The 26035-nt window shown below is 40.9% G+C and overlaps 2 protein-coding genes across 2 annotated transcripts; both read left to right on the forward strand.

The window, feature by feature from the left end:
- The first annotated feature begins 271 nt into the window (after positions 1 to 271).
- On the forward strand, positions 272 to 25431 carry LOC117676826 (TRPM8 channel-associated factor homolog). Its single transcript, XM_087873571.1, has 9 exons — positions 272 to 888; positions 5333 to 5778; positions 7378 to 7564; positions 8586 to 9586; positions 12436 to 12530; positions 17270 to 17483; positions 18407 to 18646; positions 23456 to 23793; positions 24442 to 25431. Exons 1-9 carry the CDS (start codon positions 272 to 274, stop codon positions 24691 to 24693), a joined length of 3390 nt encoding a protein of 1129 aa, XP_087729697.1. The 3' UTR covers positions 24694 to 25431.
- Positions 1823 to 2449, forward strand: LOC117676828 (TRPM8 channel-associated factor 1-like). The gene has a single exon (XM_034436626.1). It carries the CDS (start codon positions 1823 to 1825, stop codon positions 2447 to 2449), a length of 627 nt encoding a protein of 208 aa, XP_034292517.1.
- Positions 25432 to 26035: the final 604 nt, after the last annotated feature.

A 26035-nucleotide genomic window follows, 5' to 3' on the forward strand; every position in this document is an offset into this window, starting at 1 on the left:
CTCTAGAAATGTATCAGCAGTTCCTTGGACAGTCTGAGCTTTCTGAGTTGGTGCAGGAGGAACATGCTTTCTTGTGCTCCTTTGATGACATAATATCCAGCAAGGTTGCAAGACCCAAACACAACCCATCACCTAACACCTGATAATTATCTGACAGGTTTCATGAAAGTTTACATGTATTGTTATCTCTTGCAGGATTATATCCAACATAAAATACCCTGAAAAAAAAATTGTATACTTTCTTTTGCAGCTCCAACAGCACAACTTTCTAATGGATTCCCAACATTCTTACGATTTGTTAGTGAAAGGCATTCAGTCCATCGATGTCACGGGAGATTTCAATCCTTGTAAACTTTTGCTCACAGGAGACCAAGCCCAGCCGGTGCTTAAGGATTCAAAGGGGCAAGTTCTCATAGCTGCAGCCCAATATGGGAAAGGCCGGATGGTGGTCATGGGGCATGAAGCCATGTTAAAGCTTCCCCAGTTCTTGCCGTTCATTAAAAATGCTCTGGATTGGCTCAAACCTTCCCCAGTGACAGTCATAGGAGTCCACAGAAGCTTGGATGACCTCTTTGAATTGCTCCTCAGTAGAGATATTAAAGTACGTCCGAATGCAACACTCAGGAACTTCCTTGGAGTATTCTGCAGAGATGCCTATGATGATGTGCAGGCGGATGACCTTGTGCAGTTCGTAGAAAGGGGTGGGGGTCTGCTCATTGGTGGCCAGGCCTGGCACTGGTCATCTCAACACGGGAAGGAGAAAGTTCTTGATCGTTTTCCTGGAAATTTGGTGACCGGTGTGGCTGGAGTGTATTTCACTGCCACTGTGGGAGAACATGGGATCTTTCCCGTCCCTGAAACAATATGGAGGGATCCTGTTATCATCCGGTAAGTATAATACTAACTCTTTATCTGCCTTTAATAATGCTGTCTGAGATTATATTGTTTACTCTGATCCTTATCCCAAGATTCTTGCACCTTTATGGATAAAAAAGGTAAAAGTTTCCCACTCCAGGGCGTGGTGCTCATATCCTTTTCTTGGCTGAGGGAGCTAGCTATGTTCAAAGACAATTTCCATGGTTATGTAGCCAGCATGGCTATATGTCAAAGGCACTGGAATGCTGACACTGAAGTGGTACCTCGCATTTGCATGCTTTCGAACTGATAGGTGGGCAGGAGCTAGAGCAAGGAACGGGAGTTCGCCCAATTTGGGGCACTCAGGTCTCAAACCCAGGCAGTCAGTTTTCCAGCTGAGAAGCTCAGCGACTTTAACCACTGAGTCATTGCATTCCCTTCCTCTATTACTTTTTGGGATAATCCCCCACAAAAACCTCACCCCACCATGGAAATGATTATGTATATAAAAATTATTTTAGCTTAACCTATCAGCTTGGTTGGGTCTTCTGATTCAGACAATCATTTGCTGGGCCAAAGAACTGAACACGAGGGCCACATTCAAAGTCTGAGTGCAGTGGGAGCATGGCCCAGTTGAGACAAAGGATCAACAGCCATTGAAGTACTTTCAGTATAGATTCCCAACATTTTCTCTCATTTCCCACAATTTCCTCTAGCAAATTCAAAGAGAGGTATAATTTTCACACTCTAATCAGACATTCTTGTGTTAGTAAATAATTACAGAATAGTCACTTTGGATTTTGATATCTGCATTTTCTAAATGTGCTTCAGCAGACAAAGGTAGGGCACCTCACTACCTCAGGAATAGAGTGTATTTAGAGTTGTCTGTCACAAGAGCTTTCTCCAGTAAATGAAAAATTAAATCTACAGGTTTACAGGTCTCTCTCTCTTTCTCTCTTTCAGATCAATGAATAGCCTGATCCAAAATGCTTACAATTCTCTATTGCGAGGCATTCAATCCATTGGTGTCACTGGAGATTTTATTCCCTGTGAACTTTTGCTCACTGGAGTCCAAGCCTTCCCTGTGCTTGTGGGTTCGAATGGGCAGGTTCTGATTGCTGCATCCCAATATGGGAAAGGCCGGATGGTGGTCACTGCCCATGAAGCCATGATACAGCTTCCCCAGTTCTTGCCGTTCATTAAAAATGCTCTGGATTGGCTCAGGCCTTCCCCAATGGCACTCATAGGTGTCCACAGAAGCCTGGATGCCCTCTCCAAGTTGCTCCTCAGTAGTGGTATTGAAGTTGATCCAGATGCAACACTTGGGGACTCCCTTGGAGTATTCTGCAGAGATGCCTACGATAGTGCACAGGCTGATGACCTTGTGCAGTTCATAAAAAAGGGTGGGGGTCTGCTCATTGGTGGCCAAGCCTGGCTCTGGTCACATCAACATGGGAAGGAGGCAGTCCTGGTTCGTTTTCCTGGAAATCTGGTGACTGGTGCAGCTGGAGTGTATTTCACTCCCAGGGAGGGAGAAAAAGGGATCTTCTCTATCCCTGAAAAAATACGAAATGATCCTAGTATCATTCAGTAAGTATAATTCTACCTCTTAATCCTCCTTTAATAATTTTACCGGGAAATGGTTTGTTTACTATAGTCCTTTCCTCAAGATTATCATGCCTATTGGTATAATTTCAAAAACAAAACCCCCTACCAAAGAAATGAATTTGCATATAAAGACTATTTTAGCCTAATCTATCATCTTGGTCAGGTCCTCTGATTCAGGCATTCATTTGATGTGCCAAAGAATCACATGATGGGAATAGACTCAAAGTCTGATTGCAAGGGGAAAATCATCTACCATAGTTAAGACAAAGGATCAACAACCACTGAAGCACTTTCAAAATAGTTTCCCAATATCTTCTCTCCTTGCCCACAATTTCCTCTACCAAATCGAAATATAGCTTTACTTTTAATCCTCCAATTAGATAACAAATTGTTGTTGTTATCAATATTAGTGTTAACAAATTATTTCAGTGCATTTTGATAGCTGTACTTTCTAAATCTGCTTCAACGGACAAGGTATCTTCATTGTCACATAACCTTAGTAATAAGAGTTTGTTCAGACTTGGCTTCTATATCATAATAGCCAGGGGCGGGATTCATCCGGTTCGCACCGGTTCACAAGTACCAATAGCTAACTTTCTGAGTAATTCAGCAAACCGGCTGTTGGAAGAAATCTCCTTCCAACAGCCTTTTGTTTTTCCCACTTTATGGGGTTAATCCTGTCAGGAAGGCAGGAAGGAAGCATTCTGGTGTGCCTCTGTGTATTGTTAATCCTGCTTATCTTTAGCATGTATTTTTTTTTTTTATTTGATTTATATGCCGCCCTTCTCCGGAGACTCAGGGCGGCTTACAGTGCGTTAAGCAATATTTCCCCCCTTTCTAATCTAATGATTGGTATTTAAGGCAGCTTTTGCAAGCAGCTTTTTGTATTTTTGTACAGGTAATCCTTGATTTACAACAGTTTGTTTAGTGATCATTCAAAGTTACAATGGCACTGAAAAAAGTGACTTATGACCATTTTTTTACACTTACGACTGTTGCAGCATCCCCATGCTCACGTGATCAAAATTCAGATGGTTGACAACTGTCTCACATTTATGACGATTGTAGTCTCCCAGGTCATGTGATTCCTTTTGCAACCTTCAGACAAGCAAAGTTGATGGGAAGGCCAGATTCAGTTAACAGCCGTGTTACTAACTTAACAACTGCAGTGATACACTTAACAAATGTGGCAAGTTGTGAAATGGGGCAAAATTCACTTAATAAATTTCTCACTTAGCAACATAAATTTTGGGCTCAATTGTGGTCATACGTTGAAGAGAAGCCAGGCGAGGCGAGGCTGGGTGTGACAAAGAGTGGCTAGGAGGGGAGGGGTCAGGCATGGCCCCTCCATGGCCAGGCATGGTGTGGAGAGGCCGGGTGAGGCGAAGGGCCCCTCGATGTGAGTGATGTTCAGTTGGCCACACCCACCCAGCCACATGACCACTCAGCCATACCTACCCAGCCGGTCATTAGGGTAGAGAACCAGTTGTTAAATTGTTTGAATCCCACCACTGATAATAGCTTTCTAGAGTACAAGGTAGTCCTTGAATTACAACCACAATTGAGGCCAAAATTTCTTTCTTTCTTTCTTTCTTTTTTTTTTTTTGAAATTTTTTAAATTTATTTTTAAAACATAAAACATAAAACAACATCTTTTTGGAGCAAGAGTTTGGCCTGGTATAACATAGATATAAATTCCCAATTTTTAACATCTTAAAACAAACAAAAATTAACAAAAATAACAACAGCAACAACAACAACAAAATCCCCAAATCTAAACCCAATTTTGTCATCCAATCTAACATCTTATTCCAACATTTAAGTTTTTATTTATGTAGTCGCCCTAATTCTTAAACTTCAAATCCAAACAGCACTTTATAATATTCATTTATCATTTTAAGCCATCAGTATTTCATGTATTTTCTGTACTTCAAAGACGCAAATCAAATCAATGTTTCTTTTAAAATACATCTAATAACCAATATAAAATATTTCATTCCTTTCTGAAAAACATTTTAAAGTCAATATCCGTTCTTCAAAAGTATCTCCTTCATTCCTCCTAGGTTTATTTTTGGCTGGATTGCAGCTTAGTTAGCTGGTTTCCAGAGATGCTTTCCTCCACTCCTAACCTTATTTATTGGCTGGATCACAGTTAGTTTTAACTGCTTCCAACATTTTCTCCCTCACTCCTCCAGGTTTATTTTTAACTGGATAACAACTTTTCAGCTGTTTTCCAGGGATGCTTTCCTCCACTCCTTACCTTATATTTAACTGGGTCACAGTTTAGCTTTAACTGCTCCCCAGTATGTCTCCTCTCTCCTCCTAGGTTTATTTTTGCTGGATCACAGCATAATATGCTATTTTCCAGGGATGCTTTCCTCCACTCCTTACCTTATATTTAACTGGGTCTCAGTTTAGCTTTAACTGGTCCCCAGCATTGAATTGAGGCCAAAATTTCTGTTGCTAAGTGAAACATATGTTAAGTGAGTTTGCTCCAGTTTAGAACTTTTCTTGCCAAAGTTGTTAAATGAATCAGTGCACTTGTTAAGATAGTAACATGGTTGTTAAATCTGGCTACCCTGTTAACTATGCTTGTCACAAGGTTGCATAAGGGGGTCCTATGACACCGCCCCTCCCCCCCAGGACATTGAACTGTCATAAATATGAACCACTTGCCAAGTATCTGAATTTTGGTCATGTGACCATGGACATGCTGCAGCGGTCATAAAACGTGAAAAACTGCCAAAAGTCACCTTTTTCAGTGCTGCTGTAACTTTGAATGGTCACTGAATGAACTGTTGTAGGTCGAGGACTACATGTATATGAAAAATGAAATGTGGAGATATTTCCCTTTCTTTCTCTCTTTCAGACCAACAAATAGCCTGATCCATATCCAATATGATTACAATTATCTATTGCAAGGCATTCAGTTCATCGATGTCACAGGAAATTTTAATCCTTGTGAACTTTTGCTCACAGGAGACCAAGCCTTCCCACTGCTTGTGGATTTGAATAGGCAGGTTCTCATTGCTGCAGCCCAATATGGGAAAGGCCGGATGGTGGTCACTGCCCATGAAGCCATGATACAGCTTCCCCAGTTCTTGCCGTTCATTAAAAATGCTCTGGACTGGCTCAAGTCTTCTCCAACGGCACTCATAGGAGTCCACAGAAGCCTGGATGCCCTCTCCAAGTTGCTCCTCAGTAGTGGTATTGAAGTTGATCCAGATGCAACACTTGGGGACTCCCTTGGAGTATTCTGCAGAGATGCCTACGATAGTGCGCAGGCTGATGACCTTGTGCAATTCGTAAAGAGAGGTGGTGGACTGCTTATTGGTGGCCAAGCTTGGCACTGGTCATCTGAACATGGGAAGGAGGGAGTCCTGGCTCGATTTCCTGGAAACTTGGTCACTGGTGTCGCTGGAGTGTATTTCACTGCCAAGAAGGGACAAAATGGGATCTTCTCTGTCCCTGAAAAAGTATGGAATGATCCCAGCACCACCCAGTAAGTATAATTCTACCTATTTATCTGCCTTTAATAATCCTACCTGCAAATAGCTTGTTTACTATGATTGTTGTCCCAAGATTCTCACATCTTTCAGCAAAGTCCCCAAAGCAAAATAAGAGCAAGGAAATGTTTATGCATATAAAAAATATTTTAGCCTAATGATCTATCAGCTTAGTCAGGTCCTCCGATTCAGATATATATTTGCTGTGCCAAAGAATCTCACAAGGGGGCTGGAATCAAAGCGTGATTGTAAAGGGAATATCATCCAGTTAAGACAAAGGATCAACTGCCACTGAAGTACTTTCAGTACAGATTCCCAACTTTTTTTCTCTCATTTTCTTCCATTTCCTCTGCCAATTTCAAATACAGGTAACATTTGAACACTCTAATCAGACAGATAGAGAAATCAAACCTTCTTGTGTGAATAAATAGTTTCAAAATAGTTGCAGTGCCAATAAAGGAGATTCAAATAAATTTGTAGCTGAAGGTTGAAATTAGGGACCCTTGGTGCTCTTAGGTTGGTGGTTTTCTTGCAGATGTTTCGTTACCCAACCTGGGTAACATTAGAATGCAAGATTGCAGGCTAATTCTGCTGACTGCCAAGGGTTCAATCCTCAGCAGTTCAAGATTGACTCAGCTTTCCATCCTTCTGAGGTCTGTAAAATGAGGACCCAGGTTGTTGGGGGCAAAAGGCTGACTCTGTAAACCAGTTAGAGAAAACTGTAAAGTACTATGAAGCGGTATATAAGTCTAAGTGCCATTGCTATCATCAATACTTGATCGCAGTGCGTTTTGATACCTGTTTTTTCTAAATATGCTTCAGTAGACAAGGAAAGGTAGGGCATTTTCAAAGCTACATTCCCTCAGTAATAGAACTTGTTCAAATCTGTACCACAAAAGATTTCGACAGTACAGGAAAAAGTAAATATGGAGGAGACATCTCATTCTCTTTCTCTCTTTCAGACCAACAAATAGCTCCATCAACATCCAATATGATTACAAATCTCTGTTGCAAGGTATTCAGTTCATTGATGTCACGGGACTTTTCATTCCTTGTGAACTTTTGCTCACAGGAGACCGAGCCTTCCCATTGCTTGTAGGTTCAAATGGGCAGGTTCTGATTGCTGCATCCCAATATGGGAAAGGACGGATGGTGGTCACTGCGAATGAAGCCATGATACAGCTTCAGCAGTTCTTGCCGTTCATTAAAAATGCTTTGGACTGGCTCAAGTCTTCTCCAACTGAACTCATAGGAGTCCACAGAAGCCTGGATGCCCTCTCCAAATTGCTCCTCAGTAATGGCATTAAAGTTCATCCAGATGCAACACTTGGGGACTCTCCTGGGGTCTTCTGCAGAGATGCCTACGAGAGTGCGCAGGCTGATGACCTTGTGCAATTCGTAAAGAGAGGTGGTGGACTGCTTATTGGTGGCCAAGCTTGGCACTGGTCATCTGAACATGGGAAGGAGGCAGTCCTGGTTCGTTTTCCTGGAAACCTGGTGACCAGTGTGGCTGGAGTGTATTTCACTGGCAATGTGGGAGAAAATGGTGTTTTCTCTGTGTCTGAAAAAATTCCCAGGATTCCCCTGATCACTGAGTAAGTATTACTCCACTGCTTTTTTTTTAATGGTTATTAATCCTATATACAATCATGGATTTTTGGTGAATTTAGAAGCAAGGTCTTTATTGTTGTTTTTCATTTTTGAATCTTTTAGTTTATCCAAAGAAGGTTAAAGTGTACAATGTTAAAATATTTTAAAAAATTAATAAAAAACAAAAGGGACATTCAAAAGAGAAAGTGTCTTTAAAAAAGAAAATAAAGATTAACATATATACACATAGCATCCTCCCGAGTTGAATGCTGATTAGTATAATACAGCAATGTTGGTTTCCCACTCCTTGCGAACAGAATTTTAAACTATTAAACTACCGGTACTAAACCTACTTAAAAATTTTAGCCTGTCATCTATAAACTATATTAATAACAAAATAGGGTACTGGTCTTTATCCTTCAAATTGAAAGACTTTGCCAGTATCACATGTGAGGACTGTATAAACTAGGTTCATGCACCCAGTTTAACTGAGTGGACTGGAGAAAATACATCCAGCCTTATTGCCTTTCTTAATCATTTGACAGAAACTGACGTGATGCATTTATTCTGGAATCATCTGTATAGATTCTTTAAATTCTACCTGAACAAAACCTATTCAAATTTAAAACAAAATGTATACTTCTTTCCTGTCAGAAATGGCAAACATACTTAAGATAGTGTTAAAAAATTTAAAGTACCACGGCAGATAGCTCATTAAGAAGACAGATTATTTTGATTTTATGGAAAATCTGAGTCTTCCATCCAATTATTCCAAGGAAATACTATCAGCAAACCTTGTCTTTAATTTGGGAAAAAAAGTTCTTAGGTTCATGATTTATAAAAAAACAACTTCCTCTTCCTCCTCCTCCTCCTCCTCCTCCTCCTCCTCCTCCTCCTCCTCCTCCTCCTCCTCCTCCTCCTCCTCCTCCCCCCTCCTCCTCCTCCTCTCCCTCCAAGTGCTGATACTGATATTGATATTACAGTCCGATTTTGTCAAGCCACAATTACTGTTGTTTTTTTTTAAAGGCATGGATTAGACATAGAAAGGGATTTACTGATTCTTCTGAATGGAGTGGACAGACTCAACGTAAAGGGTCTACTCTTACCATCTCCCTTGCTTGTCCATGGGGCCTTGGCATTTCCAATTGGCATAAGTGATAAATACCATTGCTTCCTGGCAGCTGCATACTACGGTCGAGGCCGCATTATAGTTGCCGGTCGTGAAGGCTTCCTCGAAATGCCATCAATGATATGTTTCTTCCTCAATGCCATCAATTGGCTTTCTGCTGGAACTGTAAGAAAGCTGGGCATTGGAAACAGTTTAGAGGGACTTTACTCCATGTTAGACGAAGCATTGATTCCCTGTGAGCTAACCAACTTTAAGGAAGGCCTAGGCATATACTGTTGTACGGTCTACGATATCAAAGATACGGAAGGCATCCATGAATTTGTTTCTGAAGGAGGAGGACTCCTAATTGGGGGTCAGTCTTGGTATTGGACTTCTGTGAATCCTGACTCCAGTGCTATTGCAGAATATCCAGGAAATAAGATCCTGAATAAGTTTGGAATTGGGATTGTTGGAAAATTTATTGAACTATATGAAAACAGCCTTCCTGTCGGAGAGGTCAGCGAAATAGCTTCCACTTATCATTTCCGGAAAGCATTATTGCTGTTCAAGAAACATATCCGAAATGAGAAGGGTCTAAAACCACCATATTCCTTCTGGCTCCAGAAGTTGGTGCAAGACATTACGATATTCCTTGAGATCCCAGCTATGAACTCCCGTCCTTTCTCTTCAGTTCATGAAGAAGTTCTAGAGTTTGTTCAAATTAAAGGGATTCCTGCAATCACTGTACATAACTCAGTCCATGCCTATACAGACCATGCCACCTTACTTCAAATAGCTTCTGTGCTCTATAACATTCTACCAGAGTTTCAAGACTTAGTACCCAGCCTGATGCCAAATGATCCAAACTCTTATCCAATAGCACCTCCTCAAAACATTCAAGTAAATGGAAGCAATGCAGGTAGGAAATGTTCTTAATTTTGAATGTAATGGTTATTATTTCAGAGTAATGGCCTATGTGTGCAGGACATTCTTTTTTATCAAGCAATATTCAGTACTGTTTCAAATCTTCCAATACTAGACTATTCATGAGGAAGACAAGCATGTAAGTTAACTGAGAAAAGCTGTTTGATTGAAGGATAAAATGTAAGCTAAATCTACAAGAAGATCCAAATGATCAAATTAGTTATGCTATTTTGCAGTTAGAGTTGATTTTAGAGAAGACATCCTTTCATTTTGATAACACAAAGAACATTTAGCACAGTGGTTCTCAACCTTCCTAATGCCGCGACCCTTTAATACAGTTCCTCATGTTGTGGTGACCCCCAACCAGGGGTGGGTTCTAAATTTTTTTACTACCGGTTCTGTGGGCGTGGCTTATTTTGTGGGCATGGCTTGGAGGTCATGTGACTGGGTGGGCGTGGCTAGCTGGTCATGTGACCGGGTGGCCATGGCTATGTGTATAGGGACTACTCAGAGGGCTGAAAAAAGTCATTTCTGACAGGTCCTCGCAGTTTTGACTGGTCCTCACACTTATGACCATCCTCACATTTATGCCTGTGCAGCATTCTTAAAAACCATGTCACTCATTTCACAACTGCTTCTCTTCAACATGGTATAAGATAGGGCAAAAAATGTAAAATGTGAGGACAGTCGTAAATTCGAGGACTGGTCAAAAGTGCGAGGACCAGTCAAAAATAACTTTTTCAGCCCTCTGAGTAGTCCCTGTGCACAAAAGGACTACCCAGAGGGCTGAAAAAAGTCATTTCTGACAAGTCCTCGCACTTTTGACCGGTCTTCGCAGTTATGACTGGTCATCATTTATGCCCATTGTACCATTGTACCATTCTTAACAACCGTGTCACTCACTTCACAACTGCTTCTCTTCACCATGGTGACAAGATAGGGCAAAAACGTAAATTGTGAGGACAGTCTTAAGTTTGAGGACTGGTCAAAAGTGCGAGGACCAGTCAAAAATAACTTTTTCAGCCCTCTGAGTAGTCCATATGCATAAAAGGATACAGCAATAGAGAGGGATGAAGGAAGGGAAGGGAAATTAGAGTAGGAGTGAAGTAAGAGAGGGAGGAAGAGAGGAGGAGAAGGAGAAAGAAAGAGGAAGTAGGGAGAAGAAGAAGAGGGGGGGGGGAAGAGAAAGTAAGTAAGAAAGAAAAGACAGAGGTGGTAGGTTTGAGGAGAAAGATTGCTGTACAATAAAAAAGATGAAAGGGAAGAAAGCCAACCCCAAACAAATATTAAGATATTAAGATAAAGAATGAATTGTTAAACTTTAAAGAATAAAAGAGAACAAATAGCAATAAATAGCAATAATTAGAAACACACATACAAACATACAATGTATTTTCTTTGAACAGAGTATTTGGCCGGTTCACAAATTTAAACAGTTGTAGGAGGTTAGCACCCACCCCTTTCCTAGAAGAATGAAATATTTTGGGAAATATTAAAAAGGCAGAATATTATATTTCCCTGGATGAGAAATGGAGAAGCATATTTTACAGACAAAGCAGCTCCCACCTTCCTGCCCCCCACCCTTTGTTAATGGGCCAGAGGCAGAAAGTCAATCCTTTGTCAAAGGACATTTGCAATACAATAGCAACAGAAACTAACACAATGGGCCCCATCAAGCCATGTGATCCTGTCCACCATTAAACCATCTTTCCAAGCAGTCTCCATGTTTCCAGTGTCTTTTTCCCCACTTGGAGCAGAACCCAGAAGGATATTTCTTCCAACACAGTATTTCAATTAAATTTACAATTTCTATATTTCCTTTTTACCATATTTATTCCTCATCTATTTTTAAAAAAAACCAATATTACCCTTCATCCTCATCTCTAATCTTAATCAAATTCAATTTTTCCCTTCTATTCTATATTATACCCCTTCCCATTGTCATCTATTTTTATATCCATCCTCACATTGGTTAATTATGTAATTATGTAATACAGTTGTTTAATACAAATTCAACATTTTAATATAAATCAATTAGTTATATAACTATCTTTTTTGTATATTAATCAATATGAACATGAATATTCCAATTATTTCCATGCCATCCAATTTCTTACAAATCAATTATATTTACCAATAATAAGAAACCAAATAATTTCCCCCATATATTCCTCCAAACCACAACTTAACCATTTCTGCTTTCAACACAATATATAATTAATAGTATCTCAATTATTACAATTCCCTAGTTAAATTGAGATTTTTTTCTTTTGTGTTTTAAAATTTTGAACTCTCCTCTTTTGCCCTAAATTTCCCATTGTTTGCAGTTTTGCACCCACCTTTTTTGGTGAGGAAAAAGAAAAAGAAAATCTCTCTCTGCCTCATTTTGTCACGTTGCAGCAAAGACTCTTCTTTACTTTCAATTTCGCTTTTCAGCATAGCTAGGGGAAAAAAAAATTGCTCCAGGAATTTACCTCTTTGCAGCTAGCTCTTTGAAGCCCCGCGGCAAAAATTTAAAGTTTTTTTCCCTCTAGCCATCAGTTGGGACTCAGGAGGCAGCAATAGATTGGGAGTGGGCGGGGTAAAAGAACGGCGACCGGGCGATCCAACAGAGGCAGAGGTGAGGGTGAATGAAGGCGTGGGGGGGGGGGCAAGAGAGGGCTTTGGCGACCCCTGTGAAATGGCCGTTCGACCCCCAAAGGGGTCGCGACCCCCAGGTTGAGAAACGCTGATTTAGCATATCCTTGACATAGTTACTAGCATCAAATCTCAAGAATGCAGACTTTTCAGTAATCTTATGTATACAAACATGAACCTCTGAAAGATTTTATACTTTGCTTTTAGGAAATGAAGCTTGGAGAAGCACTGGCATGTATGCTCCTCCAGCATCAACGGTCACTTTATTATTCCCAGCCTCCACCCTCAGTGCAAAATTGCAGGTAACATTAGTTCTAAATTACACATCATGATATATAGTTAAGATTCTACAGGTCTTATATACACTAAGATAAGACCCAGCCTCCCCAACCCCCATGCCTTTTGTTCCCTTCCTCTCCATCTTTGTCAGTTTTAAGCTAATTGAATGTTACTATTTATTGTTTTAATGTTTTTTTAAATTAGTTTTTAAAGATTGGGAGCCTCTTATCAGTTTATAAAGATTGTGTTCAGATTTCTACTCCATCAAAATGTTTATGCAGAATTTTCAATTTCAGGATAATAGTTTCCTTTCAGATTGCAAGAGATAAATACAATCATACATTGTGATTCCTGCAGCACTAAAACAGTTTATTCTCCAGCTTTAGATCCACATCTCCAACCTATCAACATGACAGGGCAAAACAAAGATGGTAGCAGGAGAAAAGATCATATTGGGTTTTACCATGTCCCATACCCAGGCCTGAATCCTGGTTGAGAGAGATTCAGATAATTGGCTTCGGCCAAGGTTCTTGGAAGCTGCTGCACAAACACCTTTTCAAGCATCTTCCCCAGAAAGGGGAGGTTAAATACCAGATGAAAATTGCCATGTATATTGGAGGCCAGTGAGGGAGTGAACCAAGGCCTCCTTAAGAGGTAAAGGAACAACACCCCTAACTTAAGGAAGAATTTGTCAGTACTGGAACCCTGTGACTAAAGTGACCAAAGCTTCAGATGCATTTTGCAGCAGACCAGAAAGAACAACCCCTGGCTCTCTCTGAAACCCATCTGAGTCCATCAGCTTTCCCCAGAGGCCTTCTGTGAAGGATAGAGAAGGTCCTCTTTGTAGTCTTCAGACCACACTTGAACCTGCAGCTGTTCTCTGGTAATGCCATGGATCATTACAGGCTGCACTCAGATTAGCAAATCTTCAGCATTTCCCAGTTCATCTCAGGTTCATCTATCAGCCCTGATCTTTATAACATCAACCAGAAAACGTCAACAGCCATTACTGCCAAAATCCGTCTTTAGTTGCTGGCCAACACCACCTCCCTTTTCCAGTTCCCCCCATTCAAGTCAACTTTTGTTTTTTTAAATTTCTGCCTTTTTTGTCCTCTGGGAAATCTTCCTATGAGAAATTCCTTTCCTCCCATCTGCTCAGGCTCTTATCAGTTAAATACAGCCAACTGAATTTGGCTGAATGCCTCCACGACTGGGGGCAAAAGAGACTAATCTCCTCCTGGTTGTTGGTGACTTATTTCAGATAGTTCCTGTCCAATGTCTTGGCCATGTTACAAGTTCTTTTTTGAACAACCAATAACTAGATTGACTCAGATTCAATAGACACAAAGTACCAGAAACTTGGATTGCATTTTTGTAACTCAACTCAGTGACTGGGGAAGTGGAAGAGGTTATTTATATTTTCCAAGAACAAAGGTTGCAAAAAAAGATTAAAATATAACTTAATTATAAAACAGAATAAATATAATGCTTTCAAGTACAGCAGAAATTAATCTCAAGTCACCAAAAAAAGTGTATTTTAACTATTTTCTATAGGCTCTTTATCTACTCTACATTCTTTAATATTCAATTTTAGTATGTTTTTGTATATTTATCTTATTTGTCTTCAGTTTGTTAATTGCTGACTTCTCTATTGTTGCTGTCTTAATCCCTCCATTATCACTCTCTGTAGCCAGTGGTGGGTTTCAAATTTTTTCACTACCGGTTCTGTGGGCGTGGCATGGCATGGCTTGGTGGGTGTGGCTTGGTGGGCGTGGCATGGCATGGCTTGGTGGGCGTGGCAGGGGAAGAATACTGTAAAATTTCCATTCCCACCCCACTCCAGGGGAAGGATACTGTAAAATCTCCATTCCCTCCCCAATCCAGGAGAAGGTTACTGCAAAATCCTCATTTCCTCCCGATCAGCTGGGACTTGGGAGGCAGACAAAAGATGGGGGCGGGGCCAGTCAGAATTTTTAGCACCGGTTCTCCGAACTACTCAAAATTTCCGCTACCAGTTCTCCAGAACTGGTCAGAACCTGCTGAAACCCACCTCTGCTGTAGACCAACCATTCGATCTGCCTTTGATAATTTTTTTTAGTTTCTGCTTCCTATTTTGTTCACATTTGGACTTCTCCACCTTTTCTTTCCAGGGCTTCTGGACTCTTTGCTTCTTCCCAGTTTTATTTCCACCTGAAGGAAACCTTTCCCTCATGCAGCTCTGAGAGAAATGCTTATTTCTCCCCTAGTTTCCTCAGCTGTTGCCACCTTTTCTTTTGACTCTCCTCATCAGGGCTGCCTACCTTTTAGTTTGCCTATTGATTTGACTCCTGAGCTTTGGCTTGGTTTATTCAGTCCCCACAAGGCCTGTGACGGCAAAGCTCCAGCCAGCCATCTTGCCTTTCCTCCTTCCCACCTCCTGCTTGACACTTCTGTTTAATTGGCTCCTGGGTTGTCTTTGGCTTCATCTTTTCTCCTTATATTCATCTGAATTGGCTTCATCTTTACTCCTTATTTGCTTCTGGACTGGCTTCTTGACTTATCTCTTCTGAATCTTTGTTCCTTCTGAGGGAAATGGCTTGAAGAACACTTTCTTCTTCATGCAGTTCTGAGGGAAGGAAAAATGCATTTTTCTCCCCAGTTTCTTCAATTGCTCCTTCCTGCTGCCTATCTCTTAATGTGCCTGTTTATTTGACTCCTGGCTTTGGCTTGGGTTATTCAGCCATGTCCTCAAGAGGCCTGTGACAGAAGAGCTCCAGGCAGCCATGTTGTCTTCCCTCCTTCTATAGCCTCAGGCCCAGCACTTCTGTTTGTTTGGCCACTGGCTCATCTTTGGCTTCATCTTTTCTCCTTATTTGGTCCTGGATGGGCTTCTTAATTCTTCTCTTTTTCTTATCAATCTTAGCTCTATCTGAGGGAAAAGGCTTGAAAAAATGTTTCCTTCATGCCAGATCCTGAGGGAAGAAAAAATAAAAAACACCCCTCTCTTCCACCTCAGATTCCTCAGTTACAGCCTCCTTCCTAGTTGCCTCTCCTCACCACGGCAGTCTATCTTTTAATTTGCCTTTTTATTTGACTCCTGAGCTTTGGCTCTGTTTATTAGGCCTTGTCTTCATGAGTCCTTTGGCTGCAGAGTTCTTAGGCATCCATCTTGACTTCCTTCTCCAGAATGATTCTGTTTGATTGGTCACTGCTGTTTGATTGGCAGCTCGGTTGTCCCGACAATGGGGGAGGGCTTAGAAGGAGCACAGGTGCTTCTCACCTGCTCGGATATATTGGCCTTCCACAGGCCTTAAATAAATAAACGGTGCCCTCCATCCTAAAAGCACCTAAAGCATCCTAAAAGCATCCTAAAAAGCACTACTTCTTTTTCATTTCAGAAATATACTTGGAGATGCTCAAATATTGATGTGTGCATGAAATACAAGAAAAAGACTATTATTTATTAGAATTATATTCTGTATATGTGTATTTATAATTTTAGATATAATTTATATTTTATATTAAATATAGCCAGTATTAGTGTAATAAACTACAGGACTATTAGTTTTGTTATAGAATATATAATACAGTAATCCGGTAATTTAGTATTTAGTATGAATATAATAGAATTAAATTATACATATAAATCTTATATATAATTTATCATTGATATCAGTGTTTCTTAGCCTTGAAAAATTTAAAATGTGTGGGCTTCAACTCCCAGAATTACCCAGCCAGTCATTCTGAGGAATCTGGAGGTTTAAATCTACACTTTAAGGTTGATAAGGTTGAGAAATTCTGATTTATTTACTGCTTCTAATCAGAATCAGCGCTAAGGGGCTGCCACAAAAAAGAATGGATTGACCTATTCTCCAAAGAACCTGAAGGCAGCATAAGAAGCCATGGATTGAAACTTATAAAGGAGAAAACCAACCTAGAACTAAGGAAAATTTTCTTGACAGTTAGAACAATGAATCAGTGGAACAACTTGCCTCCAGAAGTTGTAGGTGCTTCAACACTGGAGGTTTTAAAGAAAAGATTGGACAACAATTTGTCTGGAATGGCATACGGTTTCCTGCTTGAGCAGGCGGTTGAACCAGAGGACTTATAAGGTCCCTTCCAATTCTCTTATTCTGTGATTCAATTTCATACATGCTTAAAACACACACACCATCATAGCAATAGCACTTAGACTATATACCATTCACAGTGCTTTACGGCCCTCTCAAGTGGTTTACAGAGTCAGTGTATTGTCCCCAACAATCTGGGTCCTCATTTTACTGACTTTAGAAAGAAGGAAGGCTGAGTCAACCTTAATTTTATTACAGGTAGTCCTCAATTTTTGTTGTGGTTAGGTAGTCCTAACCACAATTGAGCTAAGCAAGACAGTTGTTAAGTGAGTTTTGCCCCATTTTACAACTTTTCTTGCCACATTTGTTAAGCGAATCACTGTAATCATTAAGTTAGTAATATGGTTGTTAAGTGAATCTGGCTTCCCCGTTGACTTTGCTTGTCAGAAGTTTGCAAAAGGGGACCACATGACCCCTGGACACTGCAACTGTCATAAATATGAACCAGTTGTCAAACATCTGAATGTAAATCACATGACCATGGGGATACTGAAATGGTCATAAGTATGAAAAATGGTCATAAGTCACTTTTTTCAGTGCCGTTCTAACTTCACATAGTCACTAAACTAATGGTTGTAAACTGAGAACTACCAGTGTGAAGCCACTTTTCTTTAGAGTGACTTGTTCATTTCAATGGAGATTGTTTTCCACAGGTGCAGATTGGGTGCCATATTGATGATTTAGTCAAAGACACGAGATGGAGGCGTCCTCCAGTAGTAACAAGGCGATTTAAGGTGCAGACTGCGAAGATGGAGATCTCCAGTTTGTGGGGAGGCCTCCTGTACATCATTGTACCAGAGAACTCTTCATTGGGCTACTTCTCTGTCACCATTGAAGGGGCCACCCAGGCTCCTTATTTCAAGCATGGTAACACAACTCCTTCCTCAATTTATGAAGTTCAAATTTTTTCTACTTTGCTGATTGATTCTGATCTGGCTCCAAAAGTCAGGAGTCCATCTCCATTTAGAAACCAGCAGAAAAATGGCTACCCTTTAGTATCCATTAGTATTTCAGAGAAATGTTGCACACCAAGTATTTACAAGAAGTAAGCTGCACCACTGTATATCTTCTGTTTAAATATCATCCTGAAATGGTAGTGGAGTCAAGAAAGGCTCATATTTAAACTAGGAGGCTACAGAATATTGTATTCAAGACTTTTGGAGGCTTACCTATTATTATTATTATTTTATTTCTTTATGCAGTCTATATTTTAATAAATCTCAATGCTCTGCCATGAAATATTGGGAATAGTGAAATCAATTCATTTGGATATCTTGGAAAGTTCATTTTAAAAATGAATCCTAAACAATTGCTATCACTATCCTAAACAATTGCTCTTTCTATGGCAAAAATGTTAGAAATTCTATTTATATATAGCACCACAGGGCAAAGAGTATAGTCACCATGTGATTTACTGCTCTTTACACTGTAACAGGAAACGTGAAACTCTACTTAGAACAAAAGATCAGGGAGTATATACTATAGACCCAAACTTGCTGGATGAATGCTACTGTAGTTGTTGCATAAAAATACATTCCAACAATGAACTCCAACAACAACAACAAAAAAACCCCAACATTTCTCAGGACAATGGATGCAGCAGAGATTTGTTAAAGAAAACCAGTGGAAAATAAGGGTGAAATTCCTGCACCTTTTTGCCTTTTCTTGGAATGTATCATTGGCCACACCTTTCAAAATATGGTGATCAGGAAAGCATTTTTCTTTCTCCAACCTATTTTTGGTTTAAGAATATAATGTACCCAGGTGTTTTGTTTTAAATGTTTCTTTAGGTGGAACCAGCCTCCAGAATTGGCAAAATACTATCCGCCACTATCCCGCTCCCTGGGCGGAACTGGAAACTGAAAATATCATCTTCACGCTGCCATCAGATACTATACGTAATCACGATGCAATCCCATTCCTGCTCCAGACCTGGGATCAGATGATGAGCGCCATCACCTACTTAGCAGCCATCTCTCCTATTTTTCCCAGACCAGAGAGGATTGTGGCAGATGTTCAAATATCAGAAAGCAAGTATAAACTAGTTCACATCACACTCTGTAGAGGAAAACTATAAAATATTATTGGTCTGCTTTCCTAATTTACAGGTCAAAATGTCTTTTAATAGAACTATTGTTCTAATACTATTGTTCTAATGCTATAATGTCTAGTTTAATGAAAAGAAGGACTAGGGGGAGACATGATAGCAGAGTTCCAATATCTCAGGGGTTGCCACAAAGAAGAGGGAGTCAAACTATTCTTCAAAGCACCTGTGGGTAGAACAAGACGCAATGAGTGGAAACTAATCAAGGAGAGAAGCAACTTAGAACTAAGGAGAAATTTCCTGAAAGTTAGAACAATAAGTGGAACAACTTGCCTGCAGAAGTTGTGAATGCTCCAACACTGGAAATTTTAAAGAAAATGTTGGATAACCATTTGTCTGAAGAGGTGTAGGGTTTCCTGCCTGGGCAGGGGGTTGGACTAAAAGACCTCCAAGGTCCCTTCCAACTTTGTTATTCTATTCTATTCTATTCTATTCTATTCTATTCTATTCTATTCTATTCTATTCTATTCTATTCTATTCTATTCTATTCTATTCTATTCTATTCTATTCTATTCTATCAGTATTCCAATATCTGAGGGGTTGCTACAAAGAGGAAGGAATCAACCTATCCTCCAAAACACCTGAAGGCAGGACAAGAAGCAATGGATGGAAACTAATCAAGGAGAGAAGAAACCTTGAACTAAGGGGAAATTTGTTTAGTTAGAACAATTAGTTAGTGCAGGGATGGGCCACTGTGGCCCTTTTACAACCTGTGGACTTCAACTCCCAGAATTCCTGAGACAGACAAGCTGTCTCAGGAATTCTGGGAGTTGAAGTCCACAGGTTGTAAAAGGGCCACAGCTGCCCACCCCTGAGTTAGTGGAACAGCTTACCTGTGGAAGTTGTGGGTGCTCCAACACTTGACGTGGTCAAGAAGAGATTGGACAGCCATTTGTTTGAAGTGGTATAGGGTCTCTTGCTTGATCCGGGGGGAGGGGGGCTGGGTGGTGGTGGACAAGAAGACCTCCAAAGTCCCTTCCAACTCTGTTACTCTGTTAATGCTTGCACAATTCTCCAGCACACCGCAGCAAACTGACAGGTGCACCATGGGATATTTTACTACTTAATGAATGGAATTAAAAGGACTGTTTATTAAACTTTGGTAAAATATTTTACAGTTCCCATGTGAGTTTGCTTTGATTCCTTGGGTTGCAGCACATCATTTTGGAATTACTAAGACAACTTGTTGCAGAACAATTCCATGCCGAATAACTCAATGCCTTAAATGTTATCCGGTCACTGTTTCTTTGACATTACTTCCATTGACAAGAGTGGAAATTATTATTATTATTATTATTTATTCAATTTATATACCGCCCTTCTCCTAGTGGACTCAGGGCGGTGCACAGCCAAAACTAAAATACATAACAATACAAAATTTAAAATTAATTAAAAGAATTATATACTTTGGCCCGAATTAAAACAGTACGAATTAAAACCCATTAACAAATTAAAACTAAACAATTAATAACCATTAAAAACTAAAAAAGGGGGGCGGGGTTCACGCCAGCCCTGCTTGCTGGAAAAGAAAAGTTTTTAGGGCACGGCGAAAGACCCGAAGATCCGATATCCTTCTTATCTCCGGGGGCAAATCGTTCCAGAGGGCGGGGGCTGCCACAGAGAAGGCCCTCCCCCTGGGGGTCGCCAGCCGACATTGCCTGGCCGACGGCACCCTGAGGAGTCCCTCTCTGTGGGAGCGTACTGGATGGTGGGAGGCTATCGGCGGCAGAAGGCGGTCCCGCAAGTACCCAGGTCCTATGCCATGGAGCGCTTTAAAGCTGGTAACCAACACCTTGAAGCGCACCCGGAAGACCACTGGAAGCCAATGCAGCTCACGCAGGAGAGGTGTCACATGGGAGCGACCCCTCGCTCCCATAATCCCCTGCGCGGCCGCATTCTGCACCAGTTGGAGCCTCCGGGTACTCCTCAAGGGGAGCCCCATGTAGAGAGCATTGCAGTAGTCCAGGCGGGAAGTGACGAGTGCCTGAGTGACTGTGCGTAAGGAATCCCTGAGTGACTGTGCGTAAGGAAATAATATCGAAGAAACAGTGACAATCAATCCTCATGGTATTGTCCACGGCACATTGTCCCGTGGCGACTTGGCTGTGGTGAGTTGACACTGGAGAGATGGGCACGGTGCGTTGGCTGCAACGAGTTGTCCTAGACCAGGGGTGTCAAACTCAATCGTGTCACTTGACGTATTGTGACATATCGCGATGTTTTTTGCCTTTGCAGAGCCTTGACCTGTGATGGCGAACCTATGGCACGAGTGCCACAGGTGGCACACGGAGCCATATCTGTGGGCACCCGAGCGTTGCCCTAGCTCAGCTCCAGCGCGCATACGTGCGCTGGCCAGCTGATTTTCGGGCCTTCTGGGCCCACCGGAAGGGAAATGGGCCGTTTCCGGCCTCCAGGGGAATGGGGAAGGCTGTTTTCGCCCTCCCCAGGCTCCAAGAAACCCTCTGGAGCCTGGGGAGGGTGAAAAACAGGCCTATTGGGCCCACCGTGCCATTGCATCCCAAAAGCAGGGGTCGCAGGGGCGTGTGTGTCATGCGTGCATGCGTGGGAGCAGGGCACATTGAATTATTGGCGTGGGCAAGCGTGTGCGCGACATCCCTGCGCCAGGGGTGGGTTCTAAATTTTTTTACTACCGGTTCTGTGGGCGTGGCTTATTTTGTGGGCATGGCTTGGAGGTCATGTGACCAGGTGGGCGTGGCTAGCTGGTCATGTAACTGGGTGGGCGTGGTTATGTGTATAGGGACTACTCAGAGGGCTGAAAAAAGTCATTTCTGACAGGTCCTCGCACTTTTGACTGGTCCTCACACTTACAACCATCTTCACATTTATGCCCGTGCAGCATTCTTAACAACCATGTCACTCATTTCATAACTGCTTCTCTTCACCATGGTGATAAGATAGGGCAAAAAACGTAAAATGTGAGGACAGTCATAAGTTCGAGGACTGGTCAAAAGTGCGAGGACCAGTCAAAAATAACTTTTTCAGCCCTCTGAGTAGTCCATATGCATAAAAGGATACAGCAATAGAGAGGGATGGAGGAAGGGAAGAGAAATTAGAGTAGGAGTGAGGGTAAGAGAGGGAGGAAGAGAGGAGGAGAAGGAGAAAGGAAGAGGAAGTAGGGAGGAGAAGAAGGGGGGAATAGAAAGTAAGAAGGAAAGAAAAGAGAGAGGTGGTAGGTTTGACGAGAAAGATTGCTGTACAATAAAAAAGATGAAAGGGAAGAAAGCCAACCCCAAACAAATATAAAGATATTAAGATAAAGAATGAATTGTTAAACTTTAAAGAATAAAAGAGAACAAATATGAATAAATAGCAATAATTAGAAACACACATACAAACATACAATGTATTTTCTTTGAACAGAGTATTTGGCTGGTTCACAAATTTAAACAGTGTTTAGTCATTTCAATTAAATTTACAAGTTCTATATTTCCTTTTTGCCATATTTATTCCTCATCTATTTTTAAAAAAAACCAATATTACCCTTCATCCTCATCTCTAATCTTAATCAAATTCAAATTTTCCCTTCTATTCTATATTATACCCCTTCCCATTGTCATCTATTTTTATATCCATCCTCACATTGGTTAATTATGTAATATTACAGTTGTTTAATACAAATTCAACATTTTAATATAAATCAATTATTTATATAACTATCTTTTTTGTATATTAATCAATATGAACATGAATATTCCAATTATTTCCATGCAATCCAATTTCTTACAAATCAATTAATTATATTTACCAATAATAATAAACCAAATAATTTCCCCCATATATTCCTCCAAACTACAACTTAACCATTTCTGCTTTCAACACAATATACAATTAATAGTATCTCAATTATTACAATTCCCTAGTTAAATAGAGATTTTTTTCTTTTGTGTTTTAAAATCTTGAACTCTCCTCTTTTGCCCTAAATTTCCCATTGTTTGCAGTTTTGCACCCACCTTTTTTGGTGAGGAAAAAGAAAAAGAAAATCTCTCTCTGCCTCATTTTGTGACGTTGCAGCAAAGACCCTGCTTTACTTTCAGTTTCGTTTTTTCAGCATAGCTAGGGGGAAAAAATCTGTTGTTGCAGCTAGCAACAACAGAGCTCTGTGCAAAACAGCTGAGAGCAAATCAGCTGAGAGTCGGGAGGCCGATCTAATCAACTTGTGCTAATTAACCTATGCTGAAGCTGTAAGGGGCTGTTTTTTCTATTTTTGCAGGCACTGGTCTACTCATTTGTTTTCTTTTAACACTGATCAGCTTTAGGGCGGTCCTTTGAAGGCAAGAGTTTAAACAGTTTTTTCCCCTCTAGCCATCAGTTGGGACTCAGGAGGCAGCAATAGATTGGGAGTGGGCGGGGTAAGCGACCGGCAACTGGGCCGGGAACCGGTTCAGGGGCATGGCCAGCCAATCTTATTACCGCTTCTCCAAACTATTAAAATTTTTTACTACCGGTTCTTGCGATCCGGTGCGAACCGGGAGCAACCCACCACGGCCCTGCGCTCCCCTCACTTTTGCCACGCGATGGCCAAACCCAGTTTGTGGGGGCAATAAGCTGACTTTGTATAAATATACAAAAGTATGAAGGCTATTGCTTAGCGCATTGTAAGCCGCCCTGAGTCTCCGGAGAAGGGCGGCATATAAATCAAATTAAAAAAAAAAAAAAAAGGTTAGCCATCCCTAGACACTCCATCTAATTATATCCCTCCCAACTTTTTTCTTAGATTCGGTGCGCACTGGCTATCCAATCATAATTAATCTGGGGTCCGTGCCTGCCTTCATAAATGTGCAAGATTTCTACGCCAAAGGAATTTGGGACCCAATCTACAAACTGGGTTATAACCAGCAGAAAAATGGGTGGGAATTCCCACCCCATACCAAGGAAGCCACCTGCAACCTCTGGCCCGTTTACGTCAATGAGACCGTGCTGAACATCTCCCGAGAAATAGCCCACTCAGAGCTTCAACCGCATACAAGAAAGGAGAGGATTGAGAACTACATTAGAAATGGAGCTAATCTGAACGACTTTGAAGAGTTCACTGCATTTGAACCCTACTTGCAGGTAAGAAAGCTGTTCATGGGAGGGCACTGGTGTAATACAGGTAGTCCTTGACTTACAACAGTTCGTTTAGTGACTATGGCATTGAAAAAAGTGACTGATAACTGTTTTTTACACTTATGACAGTTGTAGCATCCCCATGGTCCGTTGATGAAGATTCGGACGCTTGGCAACTGATTCATATTTATGATGGTTGCAGTGTCCTGGGATCATGTGATCCTCTTTTGTGACCTTCTGAGAAGCAAAGTCAATGGGGGAGGTCAGATTCACTTAACAACCATGTTACTAACTTAACAACTGCACTGATTTACTTAAGAACTATGGCAAGCAAGGTCGTAAAATGGGGTCAAACTAACTTAACAAATGTCTTGCTTAGCAACATGAATCTGGGGTGCAATTGTGGCCATAAATTGAGGGCTACCTCGATGTAGAATTGTAGGGTTGGGGGGGGGGAATCTTCTTCAAAAAGGGGAAGAAAATGCTATCAGTCGAGGTCAATTCCTGCAATCAGTTAAAAATGGGTTTGTGACTTCTCTGTTTTTATACTGGTGGCCTTTGATCTAGACAACCTAAGGTCATATAACATTAAAAAAATAATGTAATCACCGAGGTATAGAGCACGGATCTATACAATTACCTATTTTTCTTCAGCTGCAGGAAGCCTTTGGGTGGGACCCCTACATTCAAATTTTAGCAAAATACCAAACGATGAGGAACATCCCATATGAGAAAAATGACAAGATGAACCTGTGGGTAGAAACCTTCTCTCAGGAAGTCAACAGAAACCTGGCTCCTTTCTTCAAAACCTGGGGGTGGCCCATTGAGGACACTGTCTCCGAGAATCTGGCCTCAATCTACCCTGCTTGGGCTGAGGATCCCATGATAGAGTACCGGCACTCTTGAAGGACCAGAAGCCAAGATCATCCTCATCAGAGAAGACTGGGGGAGCAATTGGGGGGATGTTATACTCAAAAGTGAGCCTGATAAAATGAATGAACTTGGAAGAGTCTTCAGCTGCAGCATCAAGTCTTCTTCAGCTGTTGCCTTTGGAGGATTTCAGCTCCACTATTTGGTTGCTACCTTTTTTTTTAAAAAAAAAATCTCTTTCTTAGGAGAATCCTGATTCTTGTAATTTTTAGAACTGAAGATTTTAAGCCCACATGAAAACACAAATACACATGTCTCACGCACACAATCCAACCATATTTTAATCACCGATCCAATATGGGGAAATGGGACTAGTAAACTATTTGCTAGCCCTATCAGTCTAAAAGTAAAGAGAACCTCATGTTTTCATTATAACCTCTAATATTCTATTAAGTTTAGTTCCCAAATTGGCATTTCATGTATTTTTCACAAAGAACTCTCTCTAATGATGTCACACATTTGAAATGATGATTATTTTTTTAAAGTTTTTTTAAATTTTTTTAAAACATAAATGATGATTATTAAGCTCTTTGCTGCTCTAAATAAAAATTGTGTCTATTAAAAATATAACTGTTTGATCTTTCTCAGTGGCTTGTGCCCTCCCATTTACTTGATCCCTTCTTGAGTGGATTCTGGATTTTATCCATGTTAGTTTACTTTTTTCCAGTTTCTGCTATCGTTTTGACTATGTAAGAAATAAATTTTTGAATGCTTCCTTCTTTGTGATTTTAGAAAACTTGGAAACCCTATTTTATAAAAGGTTTAATTGTTTTAAAATGTCTCCATGGGTGGCAGCCCTTGAATGAACTTCTCTAGGGTCAGAAACTAAGCAGAGTAATAAGAACATGGATGGGAGACCACCAGCAAAGCCCAGGGCTGTGCAAATCTAGTAAATCAAATGACTATTCTGGAGCATGCTCTTAAAACAAAGGTAAAAAATTCAAATGGCTAAAAGGTGAAGAAGGTAAAGGGAATGCCCTCAAACCACCAGCTCTCCCCAGGACTGAATCACATTCTTAGACTTCCGTGCTAATTGGCAGGTCTAGTGGCTAAGACGCTGAGCTTGTCGATCAGAAGGTCAGCAGTTCAGCAGTTCGAATCCCTAGTGCCGCATAATGGGGTGAACTCCCGTTACTTGTTCCAGCTTCTGCCGACCTAGCAGTTCGAAAGCACATAAAAAAATGCAAGTAGAAAAATAGGGACCACCTTTGGTGTGAAGTTAACAGCGTTCCATGTGCCTTTGGCATTGAGTCATGCTGGCCACATGACCACGGAGACGTCTTCGGACAGCGCTGGCTCTTTGGCTTTGAAATGGACA

The sequence above is a fragment of the Pantherophis guttatus genome, chromosome 7, assembly GCF_059756535.1.
Source record: "Pantherophis guttatus breed Tessera chromosome 7, ASM5975653v1, whole genome shotgun sequence".
NCBI lineage: Eukaryota > Metazoa > Chordata > Lepidosauria > Squamata > Colubridae > Pantherophis > Pantherophis guttatus.

What these genes read in the sequence shown, in the direction of transcription:
- LOC117676826 (XM_087873571.1), top strand. Translation starts at nt 272, where the DNA reads ATGGATTCCCAACATTCTTACGATTTGTTAGTGAAAGGCATTCAGTCC. An exon ending in TGTGCAATTCGTAAAGAGAG is followed by an intron (nt 5,779 to 7,377) that starts GTGGTGGACTGC and finishes TCGTAAAGAGAG; the next exon opens with GTGGTGGACTGCTTATTGGT. An exon ending in GGCTCCTTATTTCAAGCATG is followed by an intron (nt 17,484 to 18,406) that starts GTAACACAACTC and finishes ATGTTTCTTTAG; the next exon opens with GTGGAACCAGCCTCCAGAAT.
- LOC117676828 (XM_034436626.1), top strand. Translation starts at nt 1,823, where the DNA reads ATGAATAGCCTGATCCAAAATGCTTACAATTCTCTATTGCGAGGCATT.